The 23,364-nt window shown below is 40.2% G+C and overlaps 2 protein-coding genes across 7 annotated transcripts in view; both read left to right on the top strand.

Moving 5' to 3' along the window:
- The window catches only part of LOC6583703 (neurobeachin), a 185,485-nt gene extending 183,911 nt beyond the window's left edge, over positions 1-1,574 (top strand). The window contains exon 2 of the mRNA XM_044006946.1: positions 1,190-1,574. Coding sequence (XP_043862881.1) covers positions 1,190-1,198 — 9 coding nt within the window. The 3' untranslated portion in view covers positions 1,199-1,574. The remainder of the gene's footprint in view (positions 1-1,189) is intronic.
- LOC6583696 (neurobeachin) overlaps positions 14-23,364 on the top strand; it is a 105,293-nt gene continuing 81,942 nt past the window's right edge. For 2 of the 6 annotated variants that reach the window (XM_015161395.3, XM_015161400.3), the window contains exon 1: positions 15-482. In XM_015161395.3, coding sequence (XP_015016881.1) covers positions 195-482 — 288 coding nt within the window. In that variant the 5' untranslated portion in view covers positions 15-194. Of the gene's footprint in view, positions 483-23,364 lie in introns of all 6 variants that reach the window. The other 4 variants (XM_015161394.3, XM_032732022.2, XM_032732023.2 and 1 more) reach the window with 3 other exon arrangements.

Raw genomic sequence — 23,364 nt, 5'->3', positions numbered from 1 at the left:
GAACGAAAAATAATACGAATTAAAAAAAAGTCAGCAAAGCAACAGTAAAAATAAAAAAAACAACAACAACCAATAATCGATAACAGTTAATCGCAACTTGTGAACGGCTAATCGATAACTTATCGATAGCAATCAGCATAGACAGACAGACCCATACACGTACACACGTACACACACACAGACGCAGGCCAGAGATGGACTCGCTGGAGCGTCTAATGCGCGCCGCCCCACTGCCCCGCATGCTGACCAGCGGGGTGGTGGCAACGGCCGCCGCTGCCGCTGCCAGCGCCGCTGCTGGCGTCAAGGGCGTCGTCGGCATCGCCGGCCAGCAGCAGCAGCAGCAGCAGCGCGCCCTGGTCCATGCCTCGCTGGCCGCAGCCACAGTGGGACGCAAGGGACGCCATCTGACCGGGACATTTTGCCTGACCGGCGATACCATGGAGGGCATCATACAGTGTTTGGTATTTCTCAAAGCATTCTCGGTAAGTGGAAAGCAGAGAAGCAGCGAGGGAGTGAAAGAAAGAAGGAAACAAAAAGAGATAGAGTGAGATAGAGTAACAGAGAGACAGAAAGAGAGAGAGAGAGAGAGAGAGAGAGAGAGAGAGAGATGGTGTGAGTCTGGGCTTCAATCTTAATCTGTGTCTCATATTTCGTCCTGCAGAAAATTCAATTTAGTTTTTGGTTTGCGCTTGACTAAGTTTTTTTTACTACCCTCACACATACACACACACGCACACATATCACATCACAGCCGCAGCCCTTGCAACCCCATTCCACCTTAACGAGCCATCAAAATGTGCAATAGGCTGTAAATAGGCAAATACATTTCACACACACACACACACAGAGAGAGCGAGTGTGTCTGTCCGTGTGTGTGTGTGTTTGTGTGTGTGCGGAGCTGATTTTGGGATTTTGGCTTGTGAGCTCACTTTGATATGAATTTTATAACTACATTTACGGTGACAGCATAAGCGAGAAAGGTAGCAGATAGAGAGCGAGAGAGAGAGAGGTGGGAGAGTGTGGGGGAGAGGGTGGTGACGGGCACTCCTTGTTCCCATTATGAATCGCCCGTATTATACTGACCAGACCATGTGCCATAAGCCGATATTCATATAATATAATTTAACTTGTCTGCATATTTTCTAACACATTTTCTTCTCTCTTTTCGCTCTTTTCGGTATCTTTGCAGGTGAGTTGAGTCCAGTGACGCCCACTTAATGCACGCCCCTTACAGCAACACCTGCTGCTGGCTTTTTGTGAGTACAGCATTCAAGTTAATTAAAAGCAAATGCTTAACTTGGCCAAAGTACACACACACACACATACAGCAGAGATTTGGCCACAGAATTTCGAGATTTTAGCTTGATGCAAGTGTGTTTGAGTCTGTGTGTGTGGTGTGTGTGTGTGTGTGTGTGAGAGTGTCAGCTCTGCACTGTTGACATTATGCAAATTCTCTGGAATTTTTCCAACATAATTGGCTTTGTCCTGTAAACAGGACTTGAAAATTAAAGCCAGAGAACAGATACGAAAAGCTTAAACCTAAAAATATAAAGCAAATACCAGCCATAAATAATAATAGAAATAAGAAAAAAAAAAAAATCGAAATGCAAATTCAATAAAAATCTGATAACAATAATTTGGTTTAAAAAATTTCTAAGTAATAATACAAATTATAAAAATAGTTATAAAATATAAATAACAAATAAATAAATGAGAGTTGCAAACATAAAGTATAAAATTATTAATAACAAAAATAATTTTTAGATAAAATAAGTGAAATTTGCATAAATAAATTTAAAAATACTTAAAAATATTTAGTTAATTATACAATATCATAAAAATATAATATGATTACAACATAATCATAGTAATCATAGTTTGCCAATATTTATCTGTTTATAATTCCATTGTTTACGCTCCATTTGCGAAAGCAACCGAAAAATATCATGCTCTCTCTCGCTCTTACCCCCAGCAACACACTTCGGTTCTTTTCGTTTTTCCTTTCTGTTGAGCGCCTTGAGTTGATCTATTCGTGTGACGTTCATTTAACGACCATTGGTCAGAAAGAGATAGTACAATTAACGTTCGCATACTAAGACTCTGTAGATGAGCAAGAGTCAAATAGTCAATGCGAATGCTCTCGCAGCTACACACACATGCAACCGTACTCAATTCACGTACGCATACATACAAATCATACACAAAAGTCTTTCTGCTGCACTCCAAGCGGACCAACCAGAGCGCAGTAAAACAACGAAAACAATAAACGATTGCTAGCCGATCGCAAACGAGCTTGTTGAAGAGCCGATGCAATTGGCTGCTCTCTGAGCGCTGTTAAATACACCGCGAATATCACTCAAGTGGGCCCTCCGAGCTCTCTCGCAGAGTGTGAGTGAAAGAGAAGGCATTGGTTAGCAGTCATTTGCTAGCTATGATAAAAATATGTAAATAAATAAGGAAATCCTCATTATGAATACTCATTTTAAATTGTTGTCTGCAGCTGTAGCAGAGTTTTATTACAAATACATATCAGGCTGAGCTCTTTATAGTTAAATAATTCGAGTAAAATGATTACCGCGAAAGTTTACTCAACAAAAAGTCTGATTGCTATACACACATACATACATATGCATGTACATACATGTTTAATTGAATCGATAGCATTATCTGTCAGGATTTCTCTCTTCTCTTTTTATATATTTTTTATTTATATCAATGTATCAATATCAATTGAGTCGGGTTGCTTTGATATGGAGCAGGAGTAGCAGCAACGCCAGCAGGAGCAGCAGCAGGAGTTGGAGCTGGAGAGTCAGTTTAATCGTTGCATGTTTATAACTCAATTTCCTTGGCAACGCGTTGCTGTTGCCGGTTGGTTGGCGAAATTTGATTGATTTATCTGGCCTCTCGTCTTTTTCATGGGTCTTCTTAATTAAGTTTGACTTCGTTTCACTTCTCTACCGACTGTTTTAATATTTATTTGCATTCGCTTTTCAGTCTGCTGACAACTTCATTTCCTTTTGCCTTTGGTATTTATTCCTTGAACTTAATTGCAAGCATTTCACTTGCCCACTACCTCACTCCACCTCTCCACCTCTCGCCCTCCCTCTCTCCCTCTCTTTCTCTGTTGCTGACTCCATCTGCTCTATTATTCTCTTTGGCTCTCTCGCTACTCGTTGCAGATGCAGCAACCTGCTCTTGCAACTGTTTAAATATTTATTTACAGCCAATTCTCGGCCTCTTATGATGCGCTGTGGTATTTAAATCGCGCATTTCACAATTGCATCCTCTCGTTGCTCTTTGGCTTTTCTTTCTCGTCACTTGTTGCTCCTTTAGCGTAGTTCTATTGGCGCGTGACACAAGTGGGTAATGAGTAATGACTAATGAGACTATCTCGCGGCTGTTAATAGCTAGCACTCGTTATTTTTCAAAGTCTCGCTCGTGCTTTGCATTTATCTGGTGATAGTTGCTCGTTATTCTCTCTTCACATTAACAATGCTTCGCATTATTCGCTCTACTCGTTGTTGAGTAGATGAAGGCATTATTATAGCCCGTTATTCCCTCTTTTTACTCGGTCTACTCTCTCTTTCTCGTTATTCATGACTCGATCTATATGTCATTTACTCTCTACACGTTCACCTCGCTGCTTGCCTTATTCGATGCTCCATTTACTCGTTACTCTCTCTGTTCGTTACACTTCGCTACTCGTTACTCCCTCTACTCGTTACTCTCTCTATTTGATACTCATTCTACTCGGTACTCACTCTACTCGTTACTCCCCCTACTCGTTATTTACCGATATTTGTTACTCACTTTATTTGTTCCTCCCTCTTCTCGTTCCGCCCTCTACTCCTTACTCACTCTACTCGGTACTCACCCTACTCGTTACTCCCTCTGTTCGTTGCTCCCTCTACTCGTTACTCTTCGCTACTCGTTGCACCCTCTACTCGTTACTTTCTCTATTTGATACTCTTCTCCTTACTCACTCTATTTGGTACTCACTCTACTCGTTACTCCCTCTACTCGTTACTTACCGCTACTTGTTACTCTCTCTACTCATGACTCCTGTTACTCGTTACTCACTCTATTCCTTACTCCCTCTACTCGTTACTTCCTCTACTCGTTACTCCTTCTACTCGTTTCTTTTCGCTACTCGTTACTCCCTCTATTCGCTATTCGCCACTTGGTCTTATCTTTGATTGTTTTGCTTTTCTTTATGTGTTTGTTAAACTGTACTTAGCACTCAATGGCTGTTGTCTATGCATTACTGTCCCAGGCGGCTTCTGTCAGGATTTTAACATTTCCATTTGTGCATTTTACGGCTCACACGCACGCACACACTCGCACACTCACACACACACACAGATTTATTTGTATATTAAGCGCTGGGAGCAATTGCAGCGCCATTAAAACTGACACATTGCAATTTCATTTCACTGGGGCTATCAAATAATTCCGCCAAGACTCAAAAAATTCGCACACACATACACACAGAGATATCGAGTTACACGCTCACACGCACAATAAGATAGAAGAGAGAGAGAGGGAGACATTCATATAAATAAAAACCACAGTGAGGACTTTTTACGCATCGTTAATTTTTCCCCGTAGACGCATCTCGGCGCTCAGCGACAATTCTGTGCTTCTGCCACGCCCCGACCGCCCCCGCTATGCCCAGCCATTGCCTGTCACTATCTGTTCCATCGTCTCCACTCGCATTTGCTCTGTCTCTCGCGCTGCCCCTCTGTCTCTTGCTCTGTCGCTCATTCAGTTTGTCACTCTTTCACTCAATCAGCCATTGGCGCTGTCTGCCATTATAATGATGTCTGCCTGTTAGGCCTTTACATTTTACTTTGACATCAGCACCAACAGCGCAAGCAACCACCGCAGCAGCGGCTGCTGCTGTGATTTACTTACTGTCGCACCATCCAACCACCCAACCACCTCGCTCCCCCTCGCTCCCTCTCTCTCCCTCTCGTTCTCTTTGTGGCTCTGCCTATCTTGCTGGGTGTAAATTTAAATGTTGCACAAATATGAAAAGCAATTTACATAATATCCTGCCAAGTGTAAAATGATTGTCAATGCTGTCTGCCCGATGTAGGGCCTGTGTAGCTGCCCCTCCCATGCGCCGCCTGCTCGTCGCCACAGCGGGCCAAGCGAACCACAGAGCCACAAGGCTCCGGCGCTGACTCTGGGGAGTCGGTAAACTTGAATCGTTGGCCATAGTCCATATATAGCAGATAAAGTAGAGCCTAGAAATTGAGTCGATGACTGACTATTTATCGATGCTTATCGATAACTGGTAATGGTAGTGTTTAGCTAACGATTACTTACTTTATTGATTGATAGCTTGAGTCTTTTATTCGGGGTACTTATATATCGATTATCGCAGCTTGCTAGAGCCATATCGATAACTCACTCTAATCAAAGATCAATTCATAACATTTATTTTGGACTTTATTCCCTTTGATCGATATTGTATTAGGTATTTTTAATGGCTTCAAATGTACCATCGATAGTGGGCTTCATTTATCGATATATTGGTATCACACCTATTTTTTATCCTTCTTATACTTTTATACTTATAGTTAACTGTCCGCAGTTACTTTCATACCTGCATTATCGATAGTAATATGTTATCGATAACAGTTTTGTGGTTGCTCTTGGGAGCGGAAAAACTTATTAAAACTTGCAGCTCTATCTGCGTCGCCGCAAAATGTAATCGAGCTTTTTACTATAATTGCTATCGATAAATATGATATCGCGTCGCACGCTGCTCTGCGATTTTTCATCATTTCGACTAAGTAGATTGAGTGACACTTCAGCTGGGCCATATACCCAATGCCGGCTCACGTCCGACTCACGTCCGACTCACGCCTCCTCTCCACTCAGTGTTTTTCTTAATTTATCTGCGCCCTTCGTTTGGTGCAGCGTCCCCAGAAGGGTGGGGAGGGGGGTAGTGGCACGGGAGGGATTCCTGCATCCGTCAACATTTTGGAATTGATGATGTCTGCGCATATTATGAGGTTCAATATCCTGGATAATGACGACAAATTGCGCAATATTTGCACCAAGTCGCAGCCACCAGATACCAAAAGGAGAGAGGGGGATAGGGAGAGAGAGATGGGGATGGGGAGAGGGAGCGGGAGCGAAGCAGGGAGTTGAATGTAGAGACATTGTTGACTGCTGCTGAGTGCTGCTACTCCTGCTGCTGCTCCTGCTGCTGCTCCTGCTGCTGCGCCTGCTGCTGCTCCTGCTGCTGCTCCTGCTGCTGCTCCTGCTGCTGCGCCTGCTGCTGCTCCTGCTGTTGCCGTGTGTCCTTGTAAGTACCATCTACGTCTACGGCTACGGTCAAACATGATTGATGAACGCTAATTAATGTGGCTGCCCAGGCAGTGACTCCAGCCCCCCTCCCCTGCCCTCGTGCCGTCCATTACCTACTTGCCTCAGTGTGCGTCCCTCTTCGATTTGTGCAGAAAATTGTGTAATTAATTTGCAGCTCAAGTGTCTCCAATACATAATTATGACGCTGCAGAGCTGTGGACTGACTGTATAAAGCAAAGCCTCTGTCTCCCTTCCCCATTTCTCTACCCCTTTCTCGCCTTTGCGATGCTACGCGGTTTATTCCCTAACAACAACGGGAGAACAAACATTTGCTCTGATTTAAATAGGGCTCATTAAAGCAGTTGCGCTCGCATATCCCGTTGCTGCCCAAACGGGCAACGTTGATTGGTTACCTCTGCGATTTGTGGCAGGTGTGCGATTGACAATTGATTGAGTGAAACTACAACTCAGCCAAGTAGCTAATCTCTCAGGCCGCACTTAGAAATTCGCTCGACTCATTTCCGTTTCTAGTTTTCTACTTTTGACTGGCTTTGCTTACATCAGTTTGGCAGTTAACTTTCAGCTGAACTGATGTCTGTCAATTAGTCAGTCAAGCTGTCAATCAATGAGTGTGCAAACGCTTCAAAATGTTATGGGATGCCCAATCCACTTGATATCACATTTATTTGAGTCTAAAAGTGGGTCAATCACATGCATTGATATAAATATATTGAAATTAGTAAATCAGTAATTAGTCAGTAAATCAGTCAATCTCAAAGTAGGTCAATCACTAATTCATCTATACTTAAATCAGTTAATTAGTCAACAGGCAGTAAATGAATCAGTCGATATTGTATGCATCAATCATGTTGAGGATTGATCTCGAAAAACTCATCATCAAGTGAGCATTTGAGCTAACGGTAAACACAGTCGTCGGCTGATCGCACATTTGTCTCTAGAATAAGAAACCGAATGTTCTGGATTATGAAATAGACGCAAACATAGAAGCATAAGGAGACATCCAGAACATTCGATATGCAGTAGAAGTAGGTATATAAGCGCGCTGTAAGTCGAGCCAAAGTTCATTCAGTAAGTTCATTGTGTAAGATCAATGTCAGTGTGTCGGCTCGGTTAGTTAAGTTCAAATTGTCGCGGTACGTGAAGAAGTGTACTTGTTACTGAATATTGTGTTAAATAAACTTTTTGTGTTGCGCCTACATATACCGTGTTTCATTTAAGAAAAACCTTCAACAGGTTATGGGCCCAGACAGTGCTAAACGTGTAATGTAGTGTGAAATCGAGTGCAAGTACAAAAGTGAATTAGTGGCAAATTTGTAACTAAATAAAGACAATGAAAATGGAGCCATTAAATATGAGAATTGAACGATTACGCGACAAAGACAATTGGCATTTGTGGTGTTTTTATGATTCGTACGCTATTGGAAGAAGACGACGATGTTCTTGCCGTTTGTGAAGGTAGTTTGACGTGTCCGACACAGGAGTCTGCAACATACGAGAGAGACTCGAAAAGGTTCTTGAAAGCTGATAAGACTGCAAGGAAAATAATTATTCATTCTATCGAGAGAAGACCGATGGAATTGATTGTGAGCTGCAAAACAGCAAGAGAAATGTGGATAAAATTGAACTCAGTGTATGATATGAAATCAGAAGAAAATTTATCGGCTATTCAGAAACAGTTTTTGATTTCAAATGGATTGAAAGTGAGAGTGTGGACTACAATATTTCAAAGTTGGAAGTTTTGTGGAGCAAGATGAAAAATCTTGGAAGTGCTGTGCCTGAAACAATGTTAATGTCGCGAATCCTGTCATCTTTGCCTCAAAAGTTTAACTATTTTCATAGTGCGTGGGATTCGGTCGAAGACAGCAAAAGAACATTGAACAATTTGACGACTCGTTTAATGACAGAAGAAATGCGGTCAAAAGAACAAGAAGTGGTACCTGAAGAGTCAACAGCGTTAGTCGCCGGCAACGGAAAAAATAAAAGAGAACATGAAAATAAGAAGAAAATTATGAAGTGCTATAACTGCGGCGTGATGGGACATCTGAAGAAGGACTGCTACAGGTGTTATATATGCAAGAAGAAAGGCCACAAGAGCAACACCTGTCACCAAAGGAGAAATGCAGGAAGTCAAGCGGAAAATAATCAAGGAGAATCGGGTGAATCATCGAGGAAAGGATTGATTGCGAGCAGGGACGGCAGAGAAGATGACGTGTGGGTGATCGACTCAGGAGCTTCTGATCACATGTCAAGGCGTCGAGATTGGTATTCTACTTATGAAGAATTTTTGGAGCCCCTGAGGATAGGCGTAGGTAACGGTAAATATATCACGGCGCACGGAAAAGGTAATATTGATATTGAAACTTATGTCAATAATAATAAAAGGGCGACGACAATGTTTAATGTTTTGTATGTTCCGGAAATAGTTTACAATTTATTTTCTATTATGTCAGCTGCAAAAAGGGGTGTTGATTGTCTTATTAAAAATAAAGGAACACAGTGTTTGTTGAGACGTGATAATAAAATAATTGCAACGGGTTCTAGGTTCGGAAACTTATTAAAATTAGATGCGAATGTTTTGATGCCAAAATTGTGTAATTTAACAAGAAAAATAGAATCGAAAGAAAGTGATTCTTTACAAGTATGGCACGAGAGGTTTTGTCATCAAAACGTTCGACATGTTCGCGATTATTTGAAAAATAAGAATATTGATTTTCTAGAAAATGATTTCTTTTGTGAAGGATGTGCTTATGGGAAGCAGCATCGGCTAACATTTCACAAAAAATATTGACCGTGCAACAAAGACACGAGAGATAATTCATACTGATGTTTGCGGTCCGATAGAGGTAGAGTCTATTGGTAAAAAGTTGTATTTTGTTAGCTTTAAAGATGATTATTCAAGTTATCGGGAAGTTTATTTTATACGTCATAAGTCAGAAGTATTTGAAAAACTCCAAATTTTTATTCAGGCAATTCAGAATCAATTTCATGAAAACATTAAAGAAATTCACAGCGATGGGGGTAGAGAATATATTAATAAAGAAGTTAAATTGTTCTTTAATAAGAAGGGAATAAAACATATTGTTAATGCTCCTTATACACCTGAACAGAATGGAGTTGCGGAACGTGAGAATAGAACTATTATTGAAGCTGCACGATCAATGTTGCATTCTAATTCTGAGTTACCATTATTTCTATGGGCAGAAGCAGTAAACACTGCAGTTTATGTAATTAACCGCACAGGTCCAACAAAACATGGGAATAAAACTCCATATGAGTTGTGGTTCAAGAAAGAGCCAGATATCGGAAATCTTAAAATTTTCGGGACTGAATGTTTTGTACATGTACCAAAAGAAAAAAGGAGAAAATTAGATAAAAAGTCTATTAAAGGATTTATAGTAGGATACGTTGAAAATTGCAAAGGATATCGTGTATATGTTCCAAATATGAGAGATGTAATTATAAGTAGAGATGTATGTTTTAAGCCAGAAAACTTTACAGCTCAGTTTAAAAGGCCTGAAATTTTAGTTGACAATTCTGAAAGTGAGACTAATGAAAGTGAATACGAAAATAATAAAATTGAAGATGAATCAACTGAACATAATAATAGTGAAATGGGTCGGCGATTGCGAGATAGATCACAGATTCGTATGCCAGATTTTTTATGGTTGCCCTGTTACATTTATTACACAAAGCTTGCCTTTAAATTATAATGAAGCGTTAAAGTCTGATGAAAATGTATCTGAACAAAATAATTGTAATGCACCTTACCGCGAAGCAGTAGGAAATTTAATGTTTTTACAAGTTGTTTCAAGGCCAGATATAAGTTTTTCTGTTAATGTAGTTTCCCGAGAGCTAGAAAACCCGAAGCAGCATCACTGGACGTTAGTTAAGAGAATATTTCGTTATTTGAAAGGAACGATGGATTTGGGAATTTTATACAGTAAAAATAATAATATTTTTGAGACATATAGTGATGCTGATTATGCAGGTGATAAGAAAACTCGGAAATCTACATCTGGAATTTTGTGTAAATATGCGAATGCTGCAATAACGTGGCAAAGTAAAAAACAACAATGTGTAGCTTTATCAACAACAGAAGCCGAATATGTAAGTGCAGCTCTAGCAAGTAAGGAAATGATATGGCTAAAGAAATTGTTTTTTGATTGTAACATTAATTTAAGTAACTACATCTTGTTTATAGATAATATAAGTGCGATTAAGCTAATCAAAAATCCTGAATTTCATCAACGAAGCAAACATATAGATGTTAAATATCATTTTGTACGCGATTTATTTGAGAAAGATGAGATAGATGTAAGGTATGTAAAGAGTGAAGAGCAGATCGCTGACATTTTTACTAAAGCTTTGCCAAAGCCCAGATTTTTGTATCTAAGAGAGAAATTGGGAATGAAGAATAAGGGACAAATTTGTTATAGAGATGTTGAGTTTTAGGGAGGGTGTTGAGGATTGATCTCGAAAAACTCATCATCAAGTGAGCATTTGAGCTAACGGTAAACACAGTCGTCGGCTGATCGCACATTTGTCTCTAGAATAAGAAACCGAATGTTCTGGATTATGAAATAGACGCAAACATAGAAGCATAAGGAGACATCCAGAACATTCGATATGCAGTAGAAGTAGGTATATAAGCGCGCTGTAAGTCGAGCCAAAGTTCATTCAGTAAGTTCATTGTGTAAGATCAATGTCAGTGTGTCGGCTCGGTTAGTTAAGTTCAAATTGTCGCGGTACGTGAAGAAGTGTACTTGTTACTGAATATTGTGTTAAATAAACTTTTTGTGTTGCGCCTACATATACCGTGTTTCATTTAAGAAAAACCTTCAACAAATCAGTCATGCAGTCAAGCATGCATACATCATAATCTTAATCAAACCAGAACATTATTCAATCAGTCGTTGAGTTATTTAGCCAACCAGTTATTCAGTTAATCACATATATATTTTCAGTCAAACAGTCGTATTGCAGTCAATCACTCAGTTGATCATTCACGCAATCAATCATTAAATTTATCATGCATACATCTATAATTAAATCAGCCAATCAGTTAGTCATTCACTCAATCAAACATTCAGGAAATCAATCATTCAGTCAATCATATATACATCTATAATCAAACCCAAAAATCAGTCAATCAATCGTTTAGTCATTTGCTGTCAATCGTCAATCCACAATCAGTAAATTAGTCAATCACTCAATGGGTCATTTACACATTCAATCATTCAGTCAATCATTCAGTCGATTTGCGTACATCTACAAATAAACTAGATAATTACTCAATCAGTCAATCAGCTATTCAGCTAATCACGTATACATCCACAATCAGTCAATTATCTATCATTCAGTCAATCAGTTACACGTGCAAACATCTTTAATTCAAACAGTCAATCAATGATTCACTCGTTAACTCATTGAGCTATTCACTTAATCAATCATTCAGTCAATCATTCATAAATGTATAATCAAAAATCGGAAGCTCTCGTTCACTTATCGACATCAAAATGAAATTCGGATTGTCACTCCTACCCAACCTCAATCAGTTGACTGAAATTTGTCACACTGTGCAGCTGCTACCGCATGTATGTGTGTGTGTGTGTGTGTGTATGCCTCAGCATAACAAACATGCGCAAACACGCAGCTGCACTTGAGATGCAGGCACGCCTCAACGCATTTCATGGGGTTTTCATTTGTTCGCATGTGTGTGTGTGTGCGCGCGCGGGTGTGTGTGTGTGTGTGTGTGAGTGGCACACTTTAAGCAATAAGTTGGCCAACAGCATTTGGCATCTGCAGCTGCAGCAATTGCACAGCTTTAGCTGCTGCTCAGCTTCAACTGCAATTGCACAAAGCAAGGGAGATCTGAGAATAGATAAACAGAAGAAAAAGAATGGAAAAGTAGAGAAAACTTTAAAAATACATACACATGCAAAATTGACTTAAATTGAGACGCACTGAGATAAGGAAAGATAAATAAAATATTGGAAAGAAAAATCGATGCTCGTTTGAGAAAACTTTTCTTGGCTTCATCGAACCATGAATATTTTTCATACGCATATAATATATATAAATAAAATATCCATATCTGCTTATATAAATAGATAACTGTAAATAGCATAAAAGTTTACACATGCAAAGAAAACGGAAAGCAAATGCAGTTGTTGTTGTTGTTGTAGCTGCTGTAGTTGTTGTGGTTGCTGTTGTTGTTGTTTTTGTTCGCATAAACAGTTCAGCCGGACATGTTGACAAAGGAGCTGGCTTGCTCTTTGAGGATTAGCTTATTGCCCGGCCATGGGACAGTCGACTGAACACACAATCGACTTGCCCTCCGGCTGTGTGCCTAGCTGTATGTGTGTGTGCTTGTTGTTGTTGTTGTTGTTTTTTTTTCTCTCTATTGCTGTCACTTTGCGGCCCAGCTGAGCATTCAGTCTGAATGCCGACAGAGGCAGAGGCATTCTTGCAGTCGAGTTGCCTGCATTTGCATTCATTTTAGATGTGCAAAGCCGGAGGCGTGACTGTACTTTTAACTGGCAACTCGATGTCCTAGTCAAGCTCTTCCACTCTCAGTCTGTCTCCCTCTGCCTCTCTCGCTCTCACTCGCGCAGCTAAGTTAATTAGAATTCCAGTCGCAAAACTTTCAAGAATTTCCTTTGTACTCAAATCTCTTATTATTTATTTTCATCATCTCAATTTTTTCTTATCGTTCAATTTGCTGCCAATAAATCCGTATTTTATCTCTAAGTTTTATCGATCATTTTTGTTTTGTTCTCAATTTCAACGGAATGTGGAATGAGTGGAACTGAAATGCGAAATCAATTTAATTGAAATTCTTTAATTTTCTTTTTTATATTTCGTATGAGAAATTAAATTCTAAAAAATAGTAATAAGAATAAAATATGTAAAATAATTTAATAAATTATCTGTTCCATTCCATTTCACTAAAGGTCATTTAGTTTCCATTACCAATTGCAGCAGTCTGCAATTTCATTCCTGTTCCATTCCACTCTACGTCTTCTATATATTAAAACGTTGTATCTAATTTAAGAGTGTTCTGTTCCATTCCATTTCATATTTTAGCCGGCTGGATTCCAAAAGATCCCCACATAATTTCTCAATATGCCGCTCTATATGACTCAATGTTTTGTTCCATTCCATTCTGTTCCATTCCATTCTGTTTCATTTCATTCCGGTTGCATTAAGTTTCTGCTTCTAATTATTGCCCATTCAATCATATGGTTCTGTAATTTCACGAAGAATAGCTTTGATTACAATTGAATGTCTCAATTTCATTTTGTTCCAGCTCAAATTGTTCCACTTTTTGTTCTGCTCTGGCAAACGGTGTTTGCAATTGTCTGAACATATTTTAGCTTATGGCCCAGATGTTTCGTTACATGTAATCCTAATTCCATTTCGTTCCACTCTGTCTACCTCTGCGCGCGCTCAGCTATCGATCTTAAAATGTTGTTTAATCGCATTAGCTAGACGATATATTTAACATTTTGGCACTTGAAATTCATTGCCTGTGCTGTCTGAGAGGGAGAGGTGGAGGGAGAGGGAGAGGGGGAGGGAGAGAGGTTCAGTGAGGGCGAAGTGAACTCCTCTAAAGGCAAAACATTTTCGCGCTCTTGTTTGTTGTTGCTGCTGCTGTTGTTGTTGTTGTTGTTGTTGTTGTTGTTGTTGTTGCTGTTGTTGTTGTTGTTGTTGGCATAGTTTCGTATGCCGCACACGGTCGTCCAGGAACCTGACAATTTCGCTGCCATCTAGTTAGGCAACTGTCTAGGCCTCCATAGCACTATGGGGAATTTTGCCGTTTTTCGGGTATTTAGTCATTTTTGCGAAGTATGAAAATTTATAATTTTTTTATGTTAACATCTTAATAAAACTCCAAACTTTAAGGTACTGTACCCAAAATGTTGAATAACAGTCCACTGTTAAGCCTAACAGCTGTTAAAGTCAGCTGTTATCTTCGAAAAGCATTTGCCTTCAGCTTACAATTTGTGTTAGCCGATTTTCAAATCATCGTTATTCAATGACCAGACATTATTTTTGAGAAATTTAAAAAGGATATGAATTTTTAGGGCTTCTACTATGCGTTGGCTTAAAAACCAATTGATGTTTGAACTTATTTTAATCATTTATTGTATAATTAGCAAATGTTGTCAAATTTCATTTCTTGTAAATAAAATTAAACTTTGCAAAGACATATAAAACAGCCACCAGGGCGCACCAGTGTAATTCCAATTGCATGTTATAGAGTAATCAATTGGGATCTTAGTGCCTTTGTCTCAATGTGCACTTTTGCACAACCGGCGCAAATCAATTTTTAGCAGGTGACTATGAGCTGACCTGTGTGATATTTGGCTCAATGAAAAAGGCAACTCTAACCAAGAAATAGTAATTGTGATTTTGAAACTAAATAAGACTAATATTGATTCAACTTATAAATGATATTAAAAAAGCAAAAGCCGCTTTTTTTGCCAAAATATAAATTACAAATGGAAGAAATGCAGCAGGAACAAAAACTAGCTGACAACTATGAATGACTGCCTATGACAGCAAATGTTTATAAAAATAATTGTTCATTTGAGGCAGATTATGGAAAGTACTGTTCATCCTGTAGGCTTTTTTGGTAAGGAAGCGTCTGATTTGCCCAACCAGGTCTATAAATCAGACTAATTTCATCATGCATGAGAGCATGAGAGCAGAATCCATAATTTCGCTGATGGTTTTTAACAATGGATACATCTGATCAGATTATTTCTTCGGCAAATCTTTAGAAAAGAGTTTGAAAGCATAAAGGTCGCTGTCTAATGAAGTTGTACGTATTGTATTATGTAAAGTTGAAGGCACAATTAAATCAGTTGAAGAACCCGAATTTTTTTAGCGGATCAATATTTCTGGCTGATTTGGAACTCGAAACTGAAGAAAACTAATTTCGATTTTATGAAAGTTCGATTGTTTTCAATTAAAATTATTATTTTAAAGTATGAACAAGCAAAATTCTTAAAAAAAAAAAAAAAATTTTTAATACAAAATTTTAATAAATTTTTTTTGGGTGGGCGGTGACACGCCCATTTTTCTAAAATATATTTCTGATGGTATACATATTAATAATACAAAAACCGGATCAAAAAATCTGGCTTAGTTTTTAAGTTATTAATTAATACCCGATAATTTGGATTTTTCCCCATAGTGCATAGGCGCCTCTATCTGTCTGTCTATGTGTGTATGTGTGTGTGTGTGTGTGTGTGTGTGTGTGTGTGTGTGTGTGTGTGTGTATGCTCATGTGTGTCGCCTTTCAGTTTGCAGCATCATCTATCTAAATGGATATCGCGCTTTCCAAGAGACAACAAACGACAACTGCAACAACAACAACAACAGTAACAACAACAACATCAACAGTAACAACAGTAACAACAACAACAACACGCGTTATCTTGAGCACATGCTCACGTTTGGCGTCTATCCGTCCGTCTGCTCGTCCGCCTGTCCGTCCGCCCGTTTGCTCGCTCTGTTTTGCTCACGTCTGTCCCTGTTGTCTGTCCGTCTGTTGTATTGTTGCACGTACGTGTCGTAGACTTTTTGTTCAGCCTCGGCTAAAACTTCACTAAAAAATGAGCCTGGCATGGCGTTGAGCATTTAAACTAGCTACAAAACATCAGCTATGAATCGCAACACTCTAATACAACAGCCACGCCTCCCCGCCTCACGCGCCCAAGCCAGCCACCGCAGCCTAAAACAGCTCCTGCAGCCCATAGCCAGGCCGCAGTCAAGGTGGAAAAGCGGCGTTGCGCTACGTGCAATGCATGCACAAGTGCCCAGAGAGAGCTATGTATGTGTGTATGTGTGTGTGTGTGTGTGTGTGTGTGTGTTGCTGTGTGTCTGGTTGCCAAGACAAAATGCGGCTAATGTTTTTTTCTTTCGCTTAGATTTACAATACAACGTGAAATGTTGTTGCTGTCAGGGCAACGCTTTCTGCTGCCTTTACCAATATATATATATATATGGATATGGATATGGATATGGATATGTGTGTGTGTGTGTGTGTGCGTATGTGTCGTCTCATGCTTTTATGATATTCGCTCATATGTACAAGTATTTGATAGCGTCTGTAGCTGAGCACTTGCCTCGCCAGACCGACAAAAAAAAAAACCAAAAAATGGCCCGCGCTGAAAAGTATGCTACGTTTTTTTCTTTGCCTCACCAAATTTCCATTGAGCGCATATTACGTATACGTAGCGTAGACGAAGCTTGCGGCGGCAGCGACTGCTGAGTGGTTGAGTGCTCAGCTATTGCCAAGCATTTTCGTTCTAGTGCCACGCCCAGGCCCACGCCCACTCGGCGCGCTAATTGTTTGCCATTTGTTTCGGGCCTTCGCTTGAAGTCTCAATTGAATTTTTGGCAAGTTTGTTAAATGGTTGACAAAAGTTTTTGGCCAGCTAGGCAACTAGCTGGGCGCCCGCAGGACATTTTCTGCCTTTCTCAGTGTTATCACTCGTTGGGCTTATCTCCAGCTGCTGCTGAAATTCAACTATTGCTTTTAGCTTTGGACGGCTTTTCGTCTCAATTAGCCATGATTAGCTCATGGCTGAAAGTCAATCTATTTGGCCAACAACGCACAGTTGAAGTAGTGGCTGGTCTTCAAGATTTCTCTGGAAATATTTGAGGCAACTTTTGCTCTGCTCTGCCTGTGACTTGAGAAATTAAGGAGATATATCGGGAATTATAATGAAATATGAATATTAATTTTCATTAAATGTCGAGTCCGACTTGACATATTCAAAGTAAGTGGTTATCGATAACATAAGCAGTGCTATCGATAACACTTTAAGCTCGTCTGCTTTTTCAATATCTAGTAAATCCAGCTCCTTCCCTCACTTCCTTCACCTTCACTTTGTTGATTTGATTAGACTTTTCCCTGGCTAAGCAATATGCAAACATTTTCCAACACTTTTTGCTCCACATTTACTTCGTTTACTTCATTTACTCGGTTTACTTGTATTTCTTAGTCACTTCACTCTCTGCATGTGCTAACTAGCATGTCAATTACATAAGTTATTCAGATGTCTGTCACTTTCATGTTCACTTCTTTTTCTTCTATCTCTATCTCTATCTCTTTATTTTTTTTATTTTTATTTTTTTTTTTTTATGTAAGTTTTGCTAGTTGGCTTCATTTGTTGGCTTTGCAGTTTGTGTTGCAGTCAGGTAATAACAAGCTGAAGTAGTAGAAACAGTGTGAAGAAGAAGAAGATGAAGAAGAAGATGAAGAAGAAGAGAACGTACCACAATAATAATAATTGTGGTTAAACAAGTTTGGCTAAAAAGTTGGTTAACTTTTCAAAGCCATTTTCTCTCATTTTTCTTTGCGTTGCTTTTTGGCTGTTGTTGCTTAAGTTGTTGCTATTGTTGCTGTTGTTGTTGTTGTTATCATTGGCAAATGACATTTATGCTTGTCGTTATGTTTGCCATTCACATTGTTGCTGTTGTTGCTTAAGAAAACTATAAATGAAGCAAGCAGCGACAGAACAAGTCAACAAAAGCCAAAGCAATTTGGCAAACTATGCGCAACTAAGCAACACAGACAAAGACAGCGAATGGCCAATGTGTGCGAGAGAGAGAGAGAGAGGGAGAGAGAGGGGAATGTGAGTTTGGTTGAAGCGTAAATTGAAAGGACGATTGAGTGCTAAAGAGAACTGGCTGCCCGACGAGTTAGTAAGAAAGTTATGCCAATTCATTAATTAGCCAACACACACACACACACACATGCACACACTTGCACGCACACATAGCAGCTGTGACAGCAGTGTATATACATCTATGTAACTTGATATCGTCTGCTTACTTAATAAAAGGCAAACTTCTTGTTGCTCTTGTTGTTGTTGTTGTTGCTGCTGCTGTTGTTATTGTTGCTCTGTTTGTATTTTGACAGGCATATTCCATATTCAATGCGCGTGTGCCTTGCCACACCCCATTCCACACCGTGTTCACCCGCCCCGCCCCGGTCCGCCCCGCCCCCACTCACAGTCGCATCCCTTTTGCGTTCATTTATTTGATTAGTGTGCGTGTGCGTAAAGTTTTTGCCAGCAAATATGGCAAACAATTTCACAAAGTGGCCAAAGCCAAAACTTTCGTCATCGGCATCGTCCGCCGCCGTCCATCTGCAATTGCCATAGACTTGGCTAATCGCTGACTTTCGCCCAGCTGCAGCCAATGACCCCTGACCCCCTCTCCCTCCCACCCATTGCTTTTGCAACATAAATGTAGCAAAATACATATATGGCATTATATTCCAGCTGCACGTTTTAGCCACCTAATTAGCCAACACACACACACACACACACACACACACACATACGCATACACACACATACGCACTTCTATTGACTTGCTTGCTTTCCTCTAGAAGCAAAGTTTGTTTTCTGCTTTAATTTACCAGAATATTCGACTCGAGTTTTGAGACTCTGCTTGACTAGCTAATTAACATATCGATAATAATCGATAAATGTGACATCCGCTCTAAATAGTTTTCACATATGTACACAAACTTCTTCATTCGCTTTTCCGCTCATTTGAGGGCATTTAATATTCGGCTTTCTCAACTGTTTCCCTGTTGGCTTTTCGCTTGCTCAAGGGACGATTTTGGTCTCGCTCTTAACTCGATTCACAAACACATTTCAACTGTGAAAATACGTTTTGCCTTTCAACGCATTCAATTAGTCAATTTGCTCTCTCTCTCTCTCTCACACACTATCTCTCTCTCTCTCGCTCTGTGTGTGTGTGTGTGTGTATCTATACATTTAGTATATTTACTTTGTTTGCGCTTCAGTGAGTTGAATGCAAAAGGCATTCGCTGAGCTCATCTGAGCTCCTGCAATTAACTCGTGATATGGCCACGTTCCCAAGTGGAAATCTTCTGCCCGGCACGTCCCACTGCGTATCCCGTATACCGTATACCGTATACCGTATTCCGCATCCTGTTGCCCGTATACCGTATCCCGTATCCTGCGGCTACTGGGAATGTCATTAGCATTCATTCAGTTGATGATATGCGTTAGATCATTGAGTGTGGCATTTCGAAATTATAATACACAATCTATATGGAAATATACGGCATTAGATGGCCATAATGTCGCTTATTATGCAGATAAATATATATATCTATATATGTGTATGTATATGTGTATGTATATACCAACATATTTATAGCTTGGTCAGCAGGTCAGCTAGCGATAGGGCCTATCAATACGATTGCTAAATTTGCAATGGAATTAGTCGACAACAAATAAAAACGCAAATGAATTATTAATACGCGCCAATTTCGATATGTATGAGTCTATATAAATATATATGTATATATATATATGTATATATAGGTGCATTGAATCAACAAATGTCTAATGAAAGCTTGAATTGATTTAGGGCAAATTATTTTAGTATGTATTTAGGAGTATTCTGGTTATAAATCTCAGGCCAAAGAATTCCTAGAAATAGTTTTGAAGCTCTTCATAAGCAGCCATAGATAATCGATAGCCATATGGTAATTGAATAATTCATCAATAACTTAAATAGCCTAAAGTTCTCATAGAGTAATCGAGGTATAGCAGCAAATGTAGATCATTCATTTGCCAGCTATCGATAAGTATATAGAATAACGATAGCCGCATCAGCATTTGCAACTTTATGGTAATATTTAGCTTATGAGTAATCGATCACGTAATCGATAGTTGTATACTTTCGATAAATCTATAGCAGTATGCTTTCGATAAATCGATAACAATATGCTGTCGATAAGTTAATATAAGTTAAACGACAGCTGCATTGTAATCGATAGTTTTAAGGTACACGACAAGCATAGTCACATGTCTCTAGAGAAAGTCTCAAATACTTATAATTCCCAAATGGTTATTTCAAGCAGTTCTCAGGCGAGATTCGTGTCATTGCTTGACAAGTGCTGCCATATTTTCTAGCCAAAGCCGGGCAGCTATGCGCTATCAGTGCTGCCAGATCTGTGCAGGGCTTATATGTGATTGTGTGCGTGTGGGTGTGGGTGTGGCTGTGGGTGGGGGTTATAACAACGTGCTGCGCTGTCCTTAAAGGCTTCGCTAGCAGTTGCCAGGCACTTAAGCGTGCGATAAGCGGACGCTGCCAACTGGCGTCTTGGAGTCCATGCGCTATCTGGCAACGCCATCGTTTCCGCTTTTATGCATTGGCTTCGCTGTTATCTAAAGCACACATCGCACACGGCTTGCATTTATCCAGGACACGCGTCCAAAGCACAAGAAGAAGAAGAAGAAGAAGAAGCAGCAGCAGCAGCAGCAGCAGCGAGTGAAGAAAACTTTGTGATGCCTTTTTGGGGTTTTCTTTTTGTGATTTTGCTTTTCTTTTCTTTTCTGTTCTGTTCTTTTTATTTTTATTTTTTCTCCTTTTGGTCTGTTGTCGCTGGCTTTTCATTAAAATTGTGCGCGCCTATCTGGCCAGCCAGATCTTTTGACTAGGCGACTAGTTCAACTCGCTCTCGCTCTCTCGCTCACACACTCGCTGTGCTTTGACTTTTGTTACCTTTGTCTAAAGCGCAAAATTGTCGAGTTTGGCAAAAATTTTATTGCTGAAAGGTGCTAAAAATGCAAAAGTGCTGATGCTGATGCCAAGGATGCCAAGGATGTTAAGGATATGCAGGATGTTGAGTATGATGTTGCCTCGATAGTGCCATAGCTCCTTGCCGCTCTCGCTCTCTCTCTCTCTCTCTCTCTCTCACTCTGTCTGTCTACCTGCTTCCGCTGTTGCTGTCCTGCTCTCGCCTCTTGCTTTAATTATTTAAATTAAAAATTGCCACAAAACTTTGCGACTTCGTGGCCTGTGCTGAGTCGCTCGAGTGTCTGGCACTTGGCACAGTTTTCAATCTTTTGCCACATTCACTGCTGCCTAGGCTCGCTGGGCCAGAGCGGGTATATTGGCTGGCGCCCTGCAGCTGAGCAGTCACTGAATGAGAGTGAGAGTCACAGCTTTGCTTTGAGAGACATCTGAGACAGCTCAAAAAAGTCTCGAGATTTATTTGTGATTTGGTTTCAGGCGTTCTTTAGGAGTCACAGTTTTGGTGGTCAGTAACAGTTACTGTTTTCCCTCAGTCACTGTTAGTAAAGCTATTCCTTTGGCCTGTCACAGTTAGGGAATAGGGAAAAGTAGTTCAGAAAGTCACTGTTTTTGCAGTCACAGTGTTGGTAGGTCAGTCACAGCTGTGAACAGAGAGTAGCAGCTCAAGCAGTCACTGTTTTTGCAGTCACAGTGATGCTATGAACAGCTCAAACAGTCACTGTTTATAGCTTCACAGTGTTGGTTGGTCAGTCACAGCTATGAACAGAGAATCGAAGTTCAGGCAGTCACTGTTTTTGCAGTCACACTGATGATAGGCCAGTCACAGTTGTGAACAGAGAATGGAGAAGCAATTCCGATAGTTGCTGTCACAGCCTAGTCACACTTGAGATGAAGATAGAGATTGAGAGAGAGTTAGAGAGAGAGAGAGAGAGAGAGCGCTTTGACAGTGACTGTTTGAGAACTACGAAGTCATAAATTCGTTTCACAGTCACAGTTTCAGGGCCTCCATTAAAAAGGACAGAGCGAAGCAGCTTTGCCAGTCACTGTTTAGGAGTCACATTTATAAGTGAGTGAAGCTGCTTCGACAGTCACAGTTTGAGAGGCACAGCGCAATCACATTTTTGAACATCCGCAGATCTATTCACTTCTGCTCTTCTGCTCCTCTTCTTCTTCTTTTCTTGTAGTAGCTGAGCTTAAAGCCACCGAGCTTCACAGGATCAGCTGTATAATCACAGTTTTAGAGGACATTTGAGAGAGAATTCAACAGGAATTCACAGCTGCAGTCACATGAATACAAAATCTGAGAGAAAGTTGTCCAAGAGTGAGCCATATTTTGAGCCAGCCATATAGAGTCGCATTAGCCTGTTAGGCAAAGAGTCTCCGCTCTCAGCTACGCATCAATGCGAATTTGTGCAAATCTCAACTAGAGAATCTCAACTAGAGAATTTCAGTTGCAAACAGAGCATGTGGCAGTTGGTGCTGTTTGCTGTTTATTTGCCAACTTCTTCTTACGCTTAGTTGCAGCGACAACAACGACAACTACAACAACTACAACAACAACAACAACAACAACAACAACCGACGCGTTTAATTAAGCAAAGTGGCTGGCCAAGTTGCTGTCAGCGCTTTGGTTTTTTTGGCTTCGTGCACTGCTTTTGCTTTTGGCTAACAGGATCTGGCCACGTAGCTACTGTGAGTCGCCCACGCCCATGCCGACGCCCACGGCCACGCTCTCTCGCCGACGGCAATGGCCACGTTCCTGCTTAACCCTTTGGATGCTCTGCATTTTTGCTAATTTTGTCTAATTTTGCTTAAGTGACGGCTTCAGGTCGTTGCCATTTATGAGGGCGTGCGCGCACATCAGCTCGAGTTAACAGCCAGACGGACAGACAGACAGACAGACAGATAGACAGATAGACAGGCAGACAGGCAGAGAAACTATCTATTCAGCATTACCTCTGTCTCTGTTCCACTTCCACTCTCACTCTCTCACTCTCTCCCACGCTCCCTCTCTCTCGTTTTAGTTGCTCTGCGGCTGGCATCAAATATTTAATTTCTTTGCCGCTGCCTTTTGTGTTAACTACTTTCTGACTTGTAGTTGCAATAAGAACAGCAACTGCTGCCTGCAGCTGGCAGCAAGATTTGCCTGTCTGCGCTTGAAAGTATGCAACATTTTTGCTTCTTGAATGCATCAACTTCTGAATGCGGCGTGCTTTCAACTTCTTCCAGCTGGAAATCTGAGCTCTTTGAATGTTTCTTGATTTTATGCAAAGTGTTGCTCTAAATAACTAAATCAACTATCAATATGTAACGGAAGCAGCGAAATGAAAGGAAACAACTTCACGTTGCTTTGATACAATATTTCATATATATACTTTCTACTAGGTTCCTTAGCAGAGTTCAATCTAATTAAGCTCAAGT

The sequence above is a fragment of the Drosophila mojavensis genome, unplaced genomic scaffold (genome assembly GCF_018153725.1).
Source record: "Drosophila mojavensis isolate 15081-1352.22 unplaced genomic scaffold, ASM1815372v1 contig_136, whole genome shotgun sequence".
Classification (NCBI taxonomy): Eukaryota; Metazoa; Arthropoda; class Insecta; order Diptera; family Drosophilidae; genus Drosophila; species Drosophila mojavensis.
This window is presented reverse-complemented; position numbering and strand designations above follow the sequence as displayed.